General features: G+C 40.2%; 1 protein-coding gene across 1 annotated transcript in view; it reads right to left on the reverse strand.

Moving 5' to 3' along the window:
• The window catches only part of LOC126336488 (latrophilin Cirl-like), a 254,196-nt gene that overhangs the window by 124,374 nt on the left and 111,292 nt on the right, over positions 1–18,530 (reverse strand). Inside the window, exon 7 of the mRNA XM_050000231.1 lies at positions 18,039–18,221. Coding sequence (XP_049856188.1) covers positions 18,039–18,221 — 183 coding nt within the window. The remainder of the gene's footprint in view (positions 1–18,038; positions 18,222–18,530) is intronic.

Here is an 18,530-nt window from a genome sequence, read left to right on the forward strand (position 1 = left end):
ATGGAAAAAAGAACACATTGACACCGGTGTGTCAGACCCACCATACTTGCTCCGGACACTGCGAGAGGGCTGTACAAGCAATGATCACACGCACGGCACAGCGGACACACCAGCAACCGCGGTGTTGGCCGTCGAATGGCGCTAGCTGCGCAGCAATTGTGCACCGCTGCCGTCAGTGTCAGCCAGTTTGCCATGGCATACGAAGCTCCATCGCAGTTTTTAACACTGGTAGCATGCCGCGACAGCGTGGACGTGAACCGTATGTGCAGTTGACGGACTTTGAGCGAGGGCGTATAGTGGGCATGCGGGAGGCCGGGTGGACGTACCGCCGAACACGTGGGGCGTGAGGTCTCCAAAGTACATCGATGTTGTCGCCAGTGGTCGGCGGAAGGTGCACGTGCCCGTCGACCTGGGACCGGATCGCAGCGACGCACGGATGCACGCCAAGACCGTAAGATCCTACGCAGTGCCGTAGGGGACCGCACCGCCACTTCCCAGCAAATTAGGGACACTGTTGCTCCTGGGGTATCGGCGAGAACCATTCGCAACCGTCTCCATGAAGCTGGGCTACGGTCCCGCACACCGTTAGGCCGTCTTCCGCTCACGCCCCAACTTCGTGCAGCCCGCCTCCAGTGGTGTCGCGACAGGCGTGAATGGAGGGACGAATGGAGACGTGTCGTCTTCAGCGATCAGAGTCGCTTCTGCCTTGGTGTCAATGATGGTCGTATGCCTGTTTGGCGCCGTGCAGGTGAGCGCCACAATCAGGACTGTATACGACCGAGGCACACAGGGCCAACACCCGGCATCATGGAGTGGGGAGCGATCTCCTACACTGGCCGTACACCTCTGGTGATCGTCGAGGGGACACTAAATAGTGCACGGTACATCCAAACCGTCATCGAACCCATCGTTCTACCATTCCTAGACCGGCAAGGGAACTTGCTGTTCCAACAGGACAATGCACGTCCGCATGTATCCCGTGCCACCCAACGTGCTCTAGAAGGTGTAAGTCAACTACCCTGGTCAGCAAGATCTCCAGATCTGTCCCCCATTGAGCATGTTTGGGACTGGATGAAGCGTCGTCTCACGCGGTCTGCACGTCCAGCACGAACGCTGGTCCAACTGAGGCGCCAGGTGGAAATGGCATGGCAAGCCGTTCCACAGGACTACATCCAGCATCTCTACGATCGTCTCCATGGGAGAATAGCAGCCTGCATTGCTGCGAAAGGTGGATATACACTGTACTAGTGCCGACATTGTGTATGCTCTGTTGCCTGTGTCTATGTGCCTGTGGTTCTGTCAGTGTGATCATGTAATGTATCTGACCCCAGGAATGTGTCAATAAAGTTTCCCCTTCCTGGGACAATGAATTCACGGTGTTCTTATTTCAATTTCCAGGAGTGTAAATATAATATGGCAATCAAAATAAGACTTACATAAGTTTGAGATGGAATCAGTCTTGTAATAAATATTTGAGAGCCGAAAAACCGCGAAATTTTGGTACTTTTTTTCAGTTTTTTGTCTGTAAATCGAAAAAGATATAGTCAACAAAAAATTACCAAGACACCTGAAAAAGCATAAAATTTCACGTAAAATAACTTACTTAAAAGATAAAATCATTTCAGACGTTTAGCTACAATGTATCGCTAAAGATCGACAGCTTATCGGACCTGGATAAACTGAAAGAATCAGAGGTTGTACAAGGTTTCAGGGAGAGCATAAGGGAACAACTGACAGGAATGGGGGAAAGAAATACAGTAGAAGACGAATAAGTAGCTCTGAGGGATGAAGTAGTAAAGGCAGCAGAAGATCAAGTAGGTAAAAAGACAAGGGCTAGTAGAAATCCTTGAGTAACAGAAGAAATATTGAATTTAATTGATGAAAGGAGAAAATATAAAAACGCAGTAAATGAAGCAGGCAAAAAGGTATACAAACGTCGCAAAAATGAGATCGATAGGAAGTGCAAAAAGGCTAAGCAGGGATGGCTAGAGAACGAATGTTAGGATGTAGAGGCTTATCTCATTAGGGGTAAGATAGATACTACCTACAGGAAAATTAAAGAGACCTTTGGAGAAAAGAGAACCATTTGTATGAATATCACGAGCTCAGATGAAAACTTAGTTCTAAGCAAAGAAGAGAAAGCAGAAAGGTGGAAGGAGTATATAGAGGGTCTATACAAGGGCGATGTACTTGAGGACAATATTATGGAAATGGAACAGAATGTAGATGAAGATGAAACGGGAGATATGATACAGCGTGAAGAGTTTGACAGAGCACTGAAAGACCTGAGTCGAAACAAGGCCCCGGAGGTATACAACATTCTATTACAACTACTGACGGCGTTGGGAGAGCCAGTCCTGAAAAACTCTACCATCTGGTAAGCAAGATGTATGAGACAGGCGAAATACCGTCAGACTTCAGGAAGAATGTAATAATTCCAATCCCAAAGAAAGCAAGTGTTGACAGATGTGGAAATTACCGAACTATCAGCTTAATAAGTCACAGCTGCAAAATACTAACAAGAATTATTTACAGACGAATGGAAAAACTTATCGAAGCCGACCTTGGGGAAAATCAGTTTAGATTCCGTAGAAATATACTGACCCTACGACTTATCTTAGGAAATAGATTAAGGAAAGGCAAACCTACGTTCCTAGCATTTGTAGACTTAGAGAAAGCTTTTGAAAATGTTGACTGGAATACTCTCTTTTAAATTCTAAAGATGGCAGGAGTAAAATACAGGGAGCGAAAGGCTATTTACAATTTGCACAGGAACCAGATGGTAGTTATAAGAGACGAGGGGCATGAAAGGGAAGCAGCGGTTGAGGAGGGAGTGATACAGGGTTGTAGCCTGTCCCCGAAGTTATTCAATCTGTATATTGAACAAGCAGCAAAGGAAACATATGAAAAGTTTGGAATAGGTATTAATATCCATGGAGAAGAAATGAAAACGTTGAGGTTCGCCGATGACATTGTAATTCTGTGAGAGACAGCAAAGGACTTGGAAGAGCAACTGAACGGAATGGACAGCGTCTTGAAAGGAGGATATAAGATGAACATCAACAAAAGCAAAACGAGGATAATGGAATATAGTCGAATTAACTAGGATGATGCTGAGGGAATTAGATTAGGAAATGAGACACTTAATGTAGTAAAGGAGTTTTGCTATTTCGGGAGAAAATAACTGATGATGGTCGAAGTAGAGAGGATATAAAATGTAGGCTGGCAATGGCAAGGAAAGCGTTTCTGAAGAAGAGAAATTTGTTAACAGCGAGTATAGATTTAAGTGTCAGGAAGTCGTTTCTGATAGTATTTGTATGGAGTGTAGCCATGTACGAAAGTGAAACATGGACAGTAAATAGTTTGAACAAGTAGAGAATAGAAGGTTTCGAAATGTGGTGCTACAGAAGAATGCTGAAGATCAGATGGGTAGATTACATAATTAACGAGGAGGTTTTGAATAGAATTGGGGAGAAGTGGATTTCGTGGCGCATCTTGACAAGAAGAAGGGACTGGTTGGTAGGACATGTTCTGAGGCATCAAGGGGCACAAATTTAGCATTGGAGGGCAGTGTGGAGGGTAAAAATCGTAGAGGGAGACCAAGAGATGAATACACTAAGCAGATTCAGAAGGATGTAGGTTGCAGTAAGTACTGGGAGATGAAGAAGCTTGCACAGGATAGAGTAGCATGGAGAGCTGCATCAAACCAGTCGAAACAGCAAGAAAACGTATTCACTTTGGGGAAGGTACTGATTCGTTGGTTCTGCTGATTGACGACATAGCCGATAGTAATGAGTTGAAGAAACCGTCACCAGTGTCTTCTTTATGGAATCTGGGAAAATCAACAGAGACACATTCGTTTAGAACCTCAACAGTTCTAAATTTTCTGAAGAATCTAACAAACAGGTTTATTTCTTCACAAGTTCTGTGTCTGTGACACGACCTCTACATGTTTTCGACAGGGGAAACCCAAATTTATGAACAGATTTCAACAGAGGGGGAACCTCCAACAAGTCGCCTCCGATTCTGTGGATTCAAAACTCATAAGGTCACCGAAGCAGGAATGAAGTTCATTGTGCGTTTGTACGAGGTTCGCAGCAGCAAACCATTGAATGAAATTCAGCTGCAGATGTTCCAGAGAGGTTTATCGAAAAATAATCGGTCTGGAATGTCTGTCTTCCAGCGAAGCAGCCGCTGGCCGGAACACCCTCATGGTCTAATTCCAGGTTTAGCTTTGGACAAATCATCGAAATGGGGATGAAGGGCCCAGTTGCAGCCACCCAACCACCAGCGGCCCAGGAACTGCTCAATACAATATCCTAAACATGTAAGAAGGAATGCCAAGTACACTATGTGATCAAAAGTAGCCGTACACCCCAAAAAACATACGTTTTTCATATTAGGTGCATTGTGCTGCCACCTACTGCCATGTACGCCATATCAGAGACCTCAGTAGTCACTAGATATCGTGAGACAGCAGAATGGGGCGCTCCATGGAACTCACGGACTTAGATCGTGGTCAGGTGATGGGGTGTCACTTGTGTCATACGTCTGTACGCGAGATTTCCACACTCCTGAACATCCCTAGGTCCACTGTTTCCGACGCGATAGTGAAATGGAAATATGAAGGGACACGTACAGCACAAAAGCGTACAGGCCGACCTCGTCTGTTGACTGACACAGACCGCCGACAATTGAAGAGGGTCATAATGAGAAAAAGGCAGACATCTATCCAGACCATCACACAGGAATTCCAAACTGTATCAGGATCCACTGAAAGTACTATGACAGATAGGCGGGAGGTAAGAAAAATTGGATTTCATGGTAGAGCGGTTGCTCATAAACCACACATCACGCCTCGCTTGGTGTAAGAAGCGTAAACGTTGGCCGACTGGACAGTGGGAAAACGTTGTGTGGAGTGACGAATCACGGAACACAATGTGGCAATCCGATGGCAGCGTGTGGGTATTGCAATTGTCCAGTGAGCGTCATCTGCCAGCTTGTGTGGTGCCAACAGTAAAATTCGGACGGGTTGGTGTTATGGTGTGGTCGTGGTTTTCATGGAGGGGGCTTGCACCCCTCATTGTTTTGCGTGGCACTGTCACAGGACAGAGCTACACTGATGGTTTAGGCACCGTCTTGCTTCCCATTGTTGAAGAGCAATTCGGGGATGGCGACTGCATCTTTCAATACGATCGAGCACCTGGTCATAATGCACAACCTGTGACGGAGTGGTTACACGACAATAACGTTCCCATAATGGACTGGACTGCACAGAGTCCTGACCTGAACCCTGCAGAACAACTATGGGATGTTTTTGAACGCCGACTTCGTACCAGGCCTCACCGATCGAAATCGACACCTCTCCTCAGTGCACACTTCGTGAAGAATGGTCTGCTATTCCCCAAGAAACCTTCCAGCACCTGACTGAACGTATGCCTGCGAGAGTGGAAACTGTCGTGAAGGCTAAGGCTCCAGCATTACCGATGGAGGGCACTACGAACTTGTAAATCATTTCCAGGCAGGTGTCCGAATACTTTTGATCACATAGTGTATCTTGTTTGTGTAGGAAAGGATATATAAAGTGCTTGGCTTTATGCAGCGATTCAAAGGGACTTTCATGCCTTAACTCACTAGCAGAAGAGGACCTTTCGATGCAAGTCGATGATGCGATTGACTTCATCGGGGAGGAAGTCGATTTGTATGTCATGCCAGAAGAAGACGAAGAATTGGACGACTACCCGTCCGCCCTTGGACCATCTTCCCCCAAACACAGAAAACATAAAAAAAGCTGTAAATGAATGCCAGTACAGCACGATAATTAATTAAATAGTGTTCCTGAAAAATATCTCTCGTCAATTGTATATTGTAATTAAAATGTTTTCCCATTAATAAATTCTATCATTTGATAAAGTGTTTTTCATTTTTGAACTCGCTTGTTACCAACTTGGACTGGCATGGTAATTAACTGATACTAACACATAGAACTAGGAAAACAGGTAGGTAGGTAGGCAGGTACCTAACTAAACTCTCCTTAAACTGAATATCTGGACGAAAGTGTAAGATTTGGTGCTCGACAAAAAGTCTTAGCAGGAGGTTAATGCCTGAATTCATACCCGTGTTTACTTGTATCTTCGTAAAGGAGTGAGTGAATTTCAAGATTCTGGAAGTCTTGTTACGCAGAATTCGATGCTGTACAACTCTCATGGACATTTTTCTTTTTGAGTAGCCCTGTAAGAGGTCCATAAATAAAGAATTTGTTGCTAGCGCACTCGAGCTGATGTAATTTCGATGTATTGCTCACGCGCTGCCTGCGATATGTAAGCTAGAAGAGAATCTGAGACAAAAGAGCAGTATTGACTGCAGTAGGAACTGTGCAGCAGTAGGAGTAAGTTGTTGCGAGCGAGCAGTCGTGTCTGGTGTATCGTGTTGGCTGGGCCGGTCGTGTGCAGCGATGGCGGAGCCTGAGCGTTGTAGGATAAGGTAAAAGCAGCCTCGCGCATATGTAGTATTGTTACATCAAGTCCCATGTAAATGTTTTAAAAAAAATCTGTTAATAATAATCTTCCTCATAAAAAGTAACTTTTGACATTCATCTCAATTTAAAGAATTCACTAATTTCTCCAATCCTTGGCCATCTCGATTATTGAAAAGAAAAATCAGTTCCTTCCTTTTATATAAGCAAATCTATCGGCCAGCATTGCACTTAGCTGCGCCAGGAAAAATTCTTATAGGAGCAGATATATACGCGTTATCCGGCGATCTAATTAAGGTAAGATTTTTCAGTTTATTCAGAATGATGAATCAGGGCCATGACGCAACACTGCTGACGTCCAAAATTTACTAGGTTAAATTGACTATCAATTATTGAAAGGTTATAAGTGACCCACATTTTTTTATTGAGAGATTAGTCACGTTTTTATTATTGATAGGTTACGCAATTTATTTTGTGGGGAGGTTACACTGAATGTGAACGACATAATTATATTTTTTTACTGTTGAGAGGTTTAGGAATTTTTGTGTCTTGAGGTTACACTAAATGAGAATATTAATGAAAATATTTTATTTTGTGGGGAGGTTACACTTGTAGACAACCGGCCAGGATCGTATTTTTGTGAATTTCTGAGAAGTAGTCAGCTATATATCTGCTCTTATTTACTTAATATTAAAAGTAGTTTGCATCTGGCGCAACGCATTTACTAATTTGTCACTTTTTCTTTCACAGATCATCGGCAATTTATTGCTCTTTGTTGTAACTGTATTTGTTCCATTTTTGCTTTGTCTTTGTTTGACTTTGTGCATAACTTTTGAGTTGTGAAAATGCCGCAAATAACTGCTAACAGTACATCGCGAGTAGTAATGGGTGAAAAAGCTGGCTTTAATAATTTGACTGATAATACTAACGACACTCAGTGTCTTGACGATAATCCTCCAGTTACAGACAATCAGTGCGTACCGACCACCAGTAATGATTCTAATCTAAATGATGAGCAAACAAATTCAGTTGTGTCCAATGTAAATGTAACGACAATTGATGACGCGGCACTTTCCGTTACAATGAACGCTGTCCAGGTTGACACGCCTGATTTGCAAAATTTACACAGATAATTGTTTCTAACGAAGGTGAACAACATACACAAAACACGTCAGATTTATTTGATTCCGCTCTAGAGGCCAACAGTGCACATCCGATTAGCGAACCTTTTCGTGAATCAGGCAATGACCAAATGGTTATTCAAAACGTGTCACATGAAGATACACCATCACACATCATAGAAAATAGAGTCGCTACTTTTGGCATGGATCACGTTACGGCAGTATTGCTACAACTTGATGAAAAACTCAGACAGTCGAATGAAAAACAAGACAACAATTACAAACAACTTAATGAAAAACAAGACAACAATTCCAAACAGATTAATGAAAAACTTGACACCTCTACTGAACAGCTTACTGAACGGATTACAGCCGTTGCCGAGCACTGCAATGAAACTAAAAAACAGCTACGTGAGGAAATTAAGGCTAGTGCTAGGAATAGTAGTGAAGAAATTAGATCCGTTGCACAAGAAATATGTAATACACATGCAGCCACAACCGAATTACTTAGAGATGAAATTAGTGCAGTCGCTAAACAATGTTCTGAAAATACAACACAGTTACGCGACGAGTTTAAAGTAATGTCATCAGAACTTTCACGCACACTGGATGCGAAAGTAGACACGAAATTCGAACAACAGAACAGCCTAATTGACGAACGTTTTAATCACCACCTACAAAACAGTGAAACGCGTTACCGTAAATTCATATAGGAACAGAACAAAGTAAAGAAACAAGTCATGGAAACATTTACTGCACAGAGACAGGAAGATAAGCGTAAAATGTTTAAGAAGGCGAAAACATACGTAGACAACAATATTGCAACAGTATCAGACGAAATCAAACAGTTGAACACCGAATTGCATGATGAAATCTTCGATCTTAAAAAAAAAAAATAGACACACACACAGTAGACTTTCAGACAGTGACCAACAGACTTGAACAATTAGAATTAATACAGGATCCCGATGCCATTAAAGCAGACGTTAAGAAATTGAGCAAAACTACCCGTAAAATTCAAAAACAAATTAATGCTCGTGACACTAAAAATGATGATCAGGTTAAAGCATTGACTGAAAAATTTGATGAATTGGCCAGTCGTATTGACGTTATCGAGAATAATAATGATACCAAATCAGACGGTACGTCACCAGTTTCGTTTAATCAAACACCCGAATTCCAAAATTTACAGCAGACGATTAGTGAGATAGGTTCGTCCAATACCACTGACGGAGATGAAAAATATTTCAGCCTTTAACACATCACAGCATACGCCACTTTCCGAACATTTCTCACAATCACACAGCCAGTACAATTTGGGTACTTTACAGAGAGTACGTGACTTAGATTCCGAAAAGTCACAGACAAACAGATTATCATACAATCCTGAACCTGTTCACACATTCAGAGACGAAAATTTTGATTACAAGCACTTTCTGTCGGTTAGGAAATTTAAGGTATTTAAAAATGACAGAACACACATTCACCCTTTGGATTGGATACAACAATTTAGCTTTGCTTTTCCACCAACTTGGCCCGTGACACACGAACTTGAATTTATTTGCAGTTTTTTGGAAGGCGAATCAGCAACTCGTATGAGACCGATCGCGAGACAGTGCTATTCGGTAGAAGAATTTCAGAATACCTTTCTGTCACCATATTGGTCGAAGACGACACAGCGCTGAATCAAGGATCAATTAATTAGCTTACCAAATTATGAGAACTCAAATTTTCCCACTGTCACGCAATTTTTTGAACACATGGTCCCACAAAACCAATACTGAAGTGAGCCATACAGTGAATCCGCACTTATCCTATTATGTATTTCTAAATTACCACGATCGTTAAGAGTATCACTTTTAACAGGTCAGCAGAAAGAAAATATTTCGGCATTCAGAGATCTGTTACAGCTTTTGGAAGTTCAGCAATCAGACTATTCCTTCATTAACAAAAATTTTTCACATCATAACCAAGGAAAAAACGGATACGGAAATTACGGTCAGCCACGCTATTTTAATAGCAAAGGTGATAGACGGTCCAGGAATGACAACCACCAGAACTTTAATAACAGACAAAATTTTAATTATCAGTATCCTCATAGTTATCAGCAACAGCAAAGACAATTTGGGAACAATAGAGGCTTTTCCCCACAACATCAACAAAACCAGTCGGTTAGCATACCTAACCAACAATGTAGTCTGCAAGGTCAACCAAGCGCTAATGTTTCGCCGCCTACACGTATAGCGTCGGCTCCACCAAATAGTAACGCACGGCAACAAGGAAATCACTAAGTACAGAAAACACACCATTTCAACTCATATCGCAACGCACCGTATAGCAACGATTATTATGACAGACGTAAAAGTAATGAGCACAGTTTTCAGCGTAACAGTCGGTCTTACCAGCAGCAGAATCATCGGCAACAACAGATTATCATGAATGAACCAGACAGTAGATATCATCCCGAACGTAATACGTCAGGGAGAAATAACAGAACAGAACAAATAGTGGAAATGCCACAGCATCCTCCCGCAAATAACAGCACGTCAGATAGAAGTTGACTACATACAGCACAGATTGAACCTTCCAGCGATGTAAGCAACACTTTTGATACACAGACTCTTGTTCACGAAAATGTTATTACTTTTGACGACATTCGAGACACTCATTTGCAGGAAAAACCAGTTATTCAAAAAAGCATTTCTCATCCTGTCATTGAAGTAAAGATTGGATCATCCAAATTTTCAGCAGCAATCGACTCTGGATCACCTATATCAGTTATAAATGAGGAAACTTTCAACGAATGTAACGAAGAGAATACTTATCCTATGTTACCATTCGGTAAAACTAAAGTAAAAGGAGCAGTATCTGGTAAAGGAGTAGATGTAAAGTTACAGACACACTTATCATTTTGTATTGCAGGTCATACGTTCCACTCAAATTTTTGGATTGTTCCCTATTGACAACAGACGTTATTTTAGGTACGAATTTTTTGGTACAACACGACGCAATTATTGACTTTCAAAATTCCTATTTAATGTTAAAGGATGAAAATGTACAACTGGCATTAGAATTTCAGCACTCTTTATCTGCAGAAGAACAAACAATTAATCGGACAGAGGTCATTTCTGCATCACGTAACATAAACTGTCATTCCACATTGTTCATAGACACGTATGTTCACAACTACAATACACCACACGAAGCCGACTATGACGTTATACAAATGATTTCGGATAAGGTTAAACAGAGCAGTGCAAATACAGGCGACGAACGTACGCAACTACGCAAAATTCTTTTACAGCAAGCTCTAGTTTTTGACAACATCCCTGGTACTATGTCCGGTTTCATGTAGGAATTTCAAGTTAAACAACACGACACGTTTCAAGCCAAACATTATCCCATTCCGTATATTCACAGAGAACAAGTTAAGAAAGAATTGCAAGCTATGCTTGATCAAGGTATTATTGAACCAGCAGTTAGTCCGTACATAAACCCGCTCCATATTGTTAAGAAACAGGATGGATCTCTTCGACTCGTACTTGATTCGTGTCACATCAACGACATTATTATTAATGAAACAGATCGCCCACAGACACTAGAAGAACTTCTACAGAAATTTCATGGTACTGCTGTTTATTCCACATTAGATTTAAGATCGGGATTTTGGCAAATTCAGCTCCATCCGAACTGCAGAAAGTACACAGCATTTCTCTGTTTTGGTGAGTGTCATCAATTTTGTAAATTACCGATCAGTTTAACAATTTCTTCAGCAGCGTTTATTCGCGGTTTGAATACTATACTTCCGACAGAATTAAAAGACAGAATCACAACGTATGTAGACGACATTCTTATTGCAGAAGCTAACTGGTTTGAACATAATCTGATTCTGGAACAACTGTTGCAAACTTTTCGTGCACAAGGACTCACAGTTAATCTTAACAAATCGCACTTTGGCAGAACTTCCATAAAATTTCTTGGACATGTAATTTCAGCAGAAGGCATTGCGCCTGACCCGGAAAAACTTCAAGCTTTACGTGACATTACTGTTCCAACGACGAAGAAACAATTACGCAGCTTTCTGGGTTTAATTAACTTTTTTCGTAAATTTATTCGTTACTCTGCTTTAGACACTCCTAGATTATGCCAACTGACGGGTAAAAACACTATTTGGTCCTGGGATAGCCAAGCGCAGTCAGAATTTGTCAATCTGAAACAAGCTTTGTTGAACGCACCACTTTTATCACACCCAGATCTCACTAGAAATTTTTCCATTGCCACCGACAGCTCTGACACAGCTTTAGGCGCACACATTTTTCAGGAAATTGAAGAAGACGGTAATGCAGTAATTAAAAACATCGCCTTTGCAAGTCGCGTTCTGTCACCTGCTGAACGCAATTATTCTGTTACAGAACTTGAAACATTATGTGTTGTATGGGCATTTACCCGATTTAGGCATTTTCTTTATGGAAGACATACTACCGTTTACACAGACCACAGAGCTATCCAGTTTTTACTTTCCGCTAAATTTACACATGACAGATTAAGCAGATGGAAACTTTATTTACAGGAATTTAATTTTACAATTGTTCACATTCCCGGTACACAAAATATTGTAGCAGACGCACTATCTCGTTCTCTCTGCAACAATCAGCAAGACATCGCAACCAACTTCTGCCAAGCAAATTCTAGCGTCATGTATATTCAACATACCGCATTTGAAAATTTCATTTCATCGTCATTACGAGACATAGCACAAGAGCAGAGTAAAGACAACGTATGGAAAGAAATTAAACACCTTTGGCAAGATAAGAATAACGTTACCATTAGAAACCATTACACGATACGCAATAACATTCTGTTCCGCCGCTCTCATCCTGACGGCAACTGGTTATTATGCATTCCTGACGAACTTGTTAACAAATTAATTTGGTATACTCATTTGAGTTACGCACATTATGGAGCCAGAAAATGTTTTGTTATACTGAGGCAGAACTGTTATTTTGCCAACATGGAGAAACGCATTCGACGAGTTTTAGCATCATGTAAAATCTGCCAGAATGCTAAATCAGACACGACTTCACACATTCCTCCGTTACATCCCATTGTACCTGTTAAATTGAGACACATGGCCGCTGTAGACATTTTTGAACCGATTCCCAGAACTAATAGAGGTTTTTGCTACACCTTTGTCGCTGTTGAACTCACTTCGAAATTTGTTACCTTCACTCCGTTGCGCAAAGCTACTGCTAAATCTATTTCGAATGCATTTGTAAAACATTTTTTATTTCATGTAGGGCATGTATTGAAAGTAATTTCCGACAGTGGACCACAATTTCTATCTGCGATATGGACACGTATGTTACGAGCTAAAGACATTTCTACGATCTATATATCCAAGTATCACGCTTCTTCGAACCCTTGTGAACGACTGATGAAAGAAATTGGTAAACTGTGTAGAATGTACTGCCATAAAAGACATATTGATTGGGATACACACATACTCTCATTCCAGGATGTAAGTAACTCCATACCAAATGAATCTACTATGCTATCTCCGAGTGTTATATTGAAAAATGTTGAACCACCTAACAAAATTAAAGAATTAGTATCCTTTGCTACATCTCGTCGACTACGCCACCATGAAATAATTGAGGTTGAGCTCAACAACAACAAACGTGCCGCAAAGAGAAGACAGCAAAAACAGGTTTGTACACGCCGTGACTTTCACATAGGACAGAAGATATTAGTACGTACACACTATTTATCCAACAGAGGAAAGAGTAGATGCAATAAATTTGAACTTCTATACGCAGGTCCATACAGAATTCGCAGCATTCCTCATCCCAATGTGGTACTGTTGAAACTTTGAGAACCAGAAAAAGCAAAGGCAATCACCATGTCTCCAATATTAAACCCTTTATTGAATGAACATACTTTATGTTTTATCACATTGTAATGCCTTTTCCGGTTATTGATATGAACACTTCTGATGATTATCATCTTTTTTTCCTGGCAAGTGCCCGGCAAGGTAAGGTTAGCAGATCGCTTTTCTTGTCGTTATATATCAGACAGTGCACATTTTCGATTTTGTGTATGTATGATTGTTTTCCTATCGAAAGTAGAATTTTTGTCTCTATGCACTATGAAATGTTTAAGATGTAACAAACACCAGTTGATATTGACATTTTGCATTATGATATCTCAACATCTTGACTATTTTACATTTTTTGCTACTACTTTATGATACTGTGTGTACATTTTTTGCACTTGAAAACTGTCTATGTTTTTGACCTAATACGTTTTCTGTCATGCTATGCTGTATGCTTAATTATATAACTAGAAACAAGTTTTTATTTAACAATTTGTCCATTTTATTTGGACTGTTGAGCTCCGTGGCCGTGGATAATGATATTTCACTGAAAAAATACGGCAACCAGCCACTTTTTAATGCGTTTTTTATTTACGCCAATATGCATTTCGGGTTTGCACCCATCTTCAGCTGGCAAATTACATGGATCTTCAGTTACTACAGTAGTACAATCTCGACAGCAGTTTGGATGCTGCAGCAAGCCTGTGCAAAGCAACGACTCCAATCAGTTACTTCAATTTCGCGAGTTTAAAGTCAAGTAAAATGAACAGCTGATAGTGCCCCAGCAAATAATTATCGATCCCAGTGCAAAGCATTACCAAAAAAAAAAAAAAAAAAAAAAAAATTTACAAGTCCCAACTATTACCAGTATACAACTAAATAATGCTACCAGTTTAAGATATATATTTAGTCCTAAAGATAAGGCAAATTTTCTGTGTATTGATTCCATTATGTCTATGTATTATTGGACTACCGACCTTGAATAATAGTTCCAATGTCTTACATTTTAAATATGTCTCATGTCACTTACATGATATCATATATAAACACCAGTAACTTGATGCTACACTCAATAACTCCTGTTTTAAATGATGACTTGTGAATAACACTGAATAATGTTTTGTAACACTATATGAATACTTTGTAACTGGCCAATGAATGCCACTGATTCAATCAGATGAGTTATGAATAGTGTTTTTTAATACTCAATACTTGCTGCATGTTTAGTAATTGACCAATGAATGCCACTGATTCAATCAGATGAGTTGTGAATAGTGTTTTGTAATACTCAATACTTACTACATCTTTAGTAACTAGTCAATGAGTGACAATAATTGTTCATATCGATTGATACACTAGTGTAATTCTATGACGACTAGCATAAGAGTTAAAGTCCTTCACCTTCTGACCTAATTATCAGCAATTACTGCAATATCCGTTTATCCTGTCCATCCTCATGATCATGGAGCACTATATTGGTTTTTGCACTAATGCTACGTTGCTGTAAGAATATGGATTCTACAAGAATATGGTGTTGACATATCAAGCTGTCCACCACCTTGAACGATGGAGATGTTGTTATGGTCCTTCTGTTTGGTGTACCTAATGTACTACCAAAATGATAACATTGAATATTAATACAACATTTCAGTGTCTTGGCTACACTGATAAATACTTCAGGGAAGAGAACTTCAGATTGTCTCACTTGGTGTTGTGCTTCTGTAGAAAGATATGCACTTTCAGTGCAGCTACGTGCAACCTACTGTGCTACAACCATGTTGCAATCCTTCCCATTCCTATCCTAGTTTTTATAAAATGGTAAAGACTTATAAAGTGAGTGTGCAATTTATTTTATTTCTCAATTTGTTTAAATAGATGCAAACTTTTAAAAACTTTTATAGTGCATGTGCACTTTATTTCATTTGTTAATGTGATCAGTTCATGTAAAAATGCTAAACACTTATGCAGTACGTGTGCACTTTATGTCATTTGTTAATATAGTTTGTACTCATTGCGTATATACTTTGTCATATCTCAATATGTTTTGTACTCTGTGCATATGCACTCTATTTAATTTCTTAATATGTTCTGCACTTACCAATGATGCATATACTCTGGGACTGTAGACACAGTAACTAAATAGATTATAGAAAAATTTGTTGCTTATGGAAAGTCCAGTTGACTCACCATCGCTGCCAAATTTTTGCCCCCCAGTGGAGGGTTATGTAAGAGGTCCATAATTAAGGAATTTTTTGCTAGCGCACTCGAGCTGATGTAATTTCGATGTATTGCTCACGCGCTGCCTGCGATATGTAAGCTAGAAGAGAATCTGAGACCAAAGAGCAGTATTGACTGCAATAGAAACTTATGTAGCAGTAGGAGTAAGTTGTTGCGAGCGAGCAGTCGTGTCTGGTGTATCGTGTTGACTGGACCGGCCGTGTGCAGCGATGGCAGAGCCTGAGCGTTGTAGGATAAGGTAAAAGCAGCCTCGCGCATATGTAGTATTGTTACATCAAGTCCCATGTAAAGGTTTTAAAAAAATCTGTTAATAATAATCATAATCATAAAAACTAACTTTTGATATTCATCTCAATTTAAAGAATTCACTAATTTCTCCAATCCTTGGCCATCCCGGTTATTGAAAAGAAAAATCAGTTCTTTCCTTTTATATAAGCAAATCTATCGGCCAGCATTGCACTTAGCTGCGCCAGGAAAAATTCTTATAGGAGCAGATATATACGCGTTATCCGGGGATCTAATTAAGGTAAGATTTTTCAGTTTATTCAGAATGATGAATCAGGGCCATGACGCAGCATTGCTGATGTCGAAAAGTTACCAGATTAAATTGACTATCAGTTATTGAAAGGTTATAAGTGACCCACATTTTTTTATTGAGAGATTAGTCACGTTTTTATTATTGATAGGTTACGCAATTTATTTTGTGGGGAGGTTACACTGAATGTGAACGACATAATTATATTTTTTTACTGTTGAGAGGTTTAGGAATTTTTGTGTCTTGAGGTTACACTAAATGAGAATATTAATGAAAATATTTTATTTTGTGGGGAGGTTACAGCCCTTTTCCAGTTACAGGAGCTGGAACATGAGGCTTACCCACGTTTCCGGCAAACTGCTAAAAATTTGCCGATCTTTGACGGTCGATTGTGGCTAAACAGCTAAACTGGCATTAACTTTTAAATAGGTTATTCTAAGCAAAATGATACGCTCTTCCATTCACGTCTTTTGTTAATTTTCTGTAGGCTGTAAGGCTTTCAAGCTGTAAGTGAAAAACTCAAAAAAGTCCCAATATTTCGTGGTTTTTCGGCCCTCAAAAGTTTAGAAAAAGCCAAAAACAGTCACAAACTCATTTAACTCTTACTTGGGTTGCCTAAAGTCGATTAAAATTATTTGTTTATTGTGCATATTTATTGGCCAGGAAAAGTTTAATTTGCCTACTCTACTCGGAGCTCTCACAACGCCATGAGACAAAACAACTTTAATATCTGAGCTGCCTTAAATGATCTAGAGAAGTAAATGGAAACTTAAATGTGGGTGCCCGGTCAAGTATTTGGACGCACCTCTTCAGAATGCGAATCTAGCGAAATTTGTGATTTTTACAGTGGGCGTAGAGTTTGTTTTTTCCATCTATATTCCTTACTATTAGTTATAGCCCACGCATGAAAGGAGATGTTAGTAAGCGTTTAGATTACATTATCTTCCTCACGATGGTAATAATTTAGTATCTAATCTCTCCCGTAACGGGACTGTACTGCGCGTGACAGTAAGATCATTGCGTTGTTCTTATCGAAAGTTGAAGTAGATTTCCTGAAGTGGCCTTGTCGAAGTGCTACAAGCTCAAACAACTCCCGAGATGAAATAGAGGATTGTTTGCATACCATATGAATTCATCTAAAAACCCACTGACACTATTCGCTTTCAGGAAGGACAGAAACAACTGCTTCTGTTCTAGAACTGTACAAAACGGATACCGAAGGTGAAACAGTTTAATAGGGGCAAAAGGGTTCCGCACTCGGTTAATTATATGATTAATTGTTCATTGCCATTCTTATATAAATTAGTTCTGCTGTCATCTGTATATGTGAATCATATCGCTTTCCCATGACTTTTGTCACCTCAATGTATGTACACTAAATGACTTGGTATAAGCGCTATTCTTTGATGAAACAGTTAGCACAAGAGAGAAAGCCGTGGGGAGCCGCTTAGAACGAGTCAGGAGACTGATGACATTTAGTGGAATATCACTGTCGATGAAAGACTGTATCCCGTCTTTAAAAAAAGAAAGAAAAATAAACAAACTTCGTCTTAAGGTTCGTTTTTCGAGTACCATTGAAAATGTCTGTTGTGGAATTCTAAATCACGTTCGATGGAAAAGGAGAGGAGGTGGTATCGACCATAAGTCACGTCCTAAAATCTAAGTCAGGACAGTGTGAGATTATTTGAATGCCACTCCTCGCACACGACAAAACCCGTTAATATCGCTCCGAGTAGTTCGGTAGTTGTAATTTTTGTTGTGTCGAAAAATGTATCACTAGGTGGAAAATACGCATACCTGGCCATATCGCAGGAGTTCGATATTCTCTCCGTCAGTGGAGACCAGCGCGCCGACGATGCCGGACGCGATGACCAGTGTGGAGTGCTCGTGCTTCACTTTCACCTCCTGTCCTTTGGCTGTGGTGTTGGCCATGAGTATTGTCTTGGCAAACAGCTCGAAGCCAGTTAGCGCCAGGGACACCTAGACGGTGGCGAATTTCAGATAAGAATTTTTAAGTCTTTATGGGCCTGGTATATCATATTTATATACACTAGTATTCATGAAAGGAGCAAGCATTTCTTGAAAATTATATTGGACGGCTTACTGAACGAGACATGATCATATCACAAGAAAGTTACCACATAACAGCGTCCAAAATGTGCAGTTATAAAAGACTTGGAAGTGAAAAACGCCTAAGAATATTAATGTTGTGTTGTTGTGGTCTTCAGTCTTGAGACTGGTTTGATGCAGCTCTCCATGCTACTCTATCCTGTTCAAGCTTCTTCACCT

The sequence above is a fragment of the Schistocerca gregaria genome, chromosome 2 (genome assembly GCF_023897955.1).
Source record: "Schistocerca gregaria isolate iqSchGreg1 chromosome 2, iqSchGreg1.2, whole genome shotgun sequence".
NCBI lineage: Eukaryota > Metazoa > Arthropoda > Insecta > Orthoptera > Acrididae > Schistocerca > Schistocerca gregaria.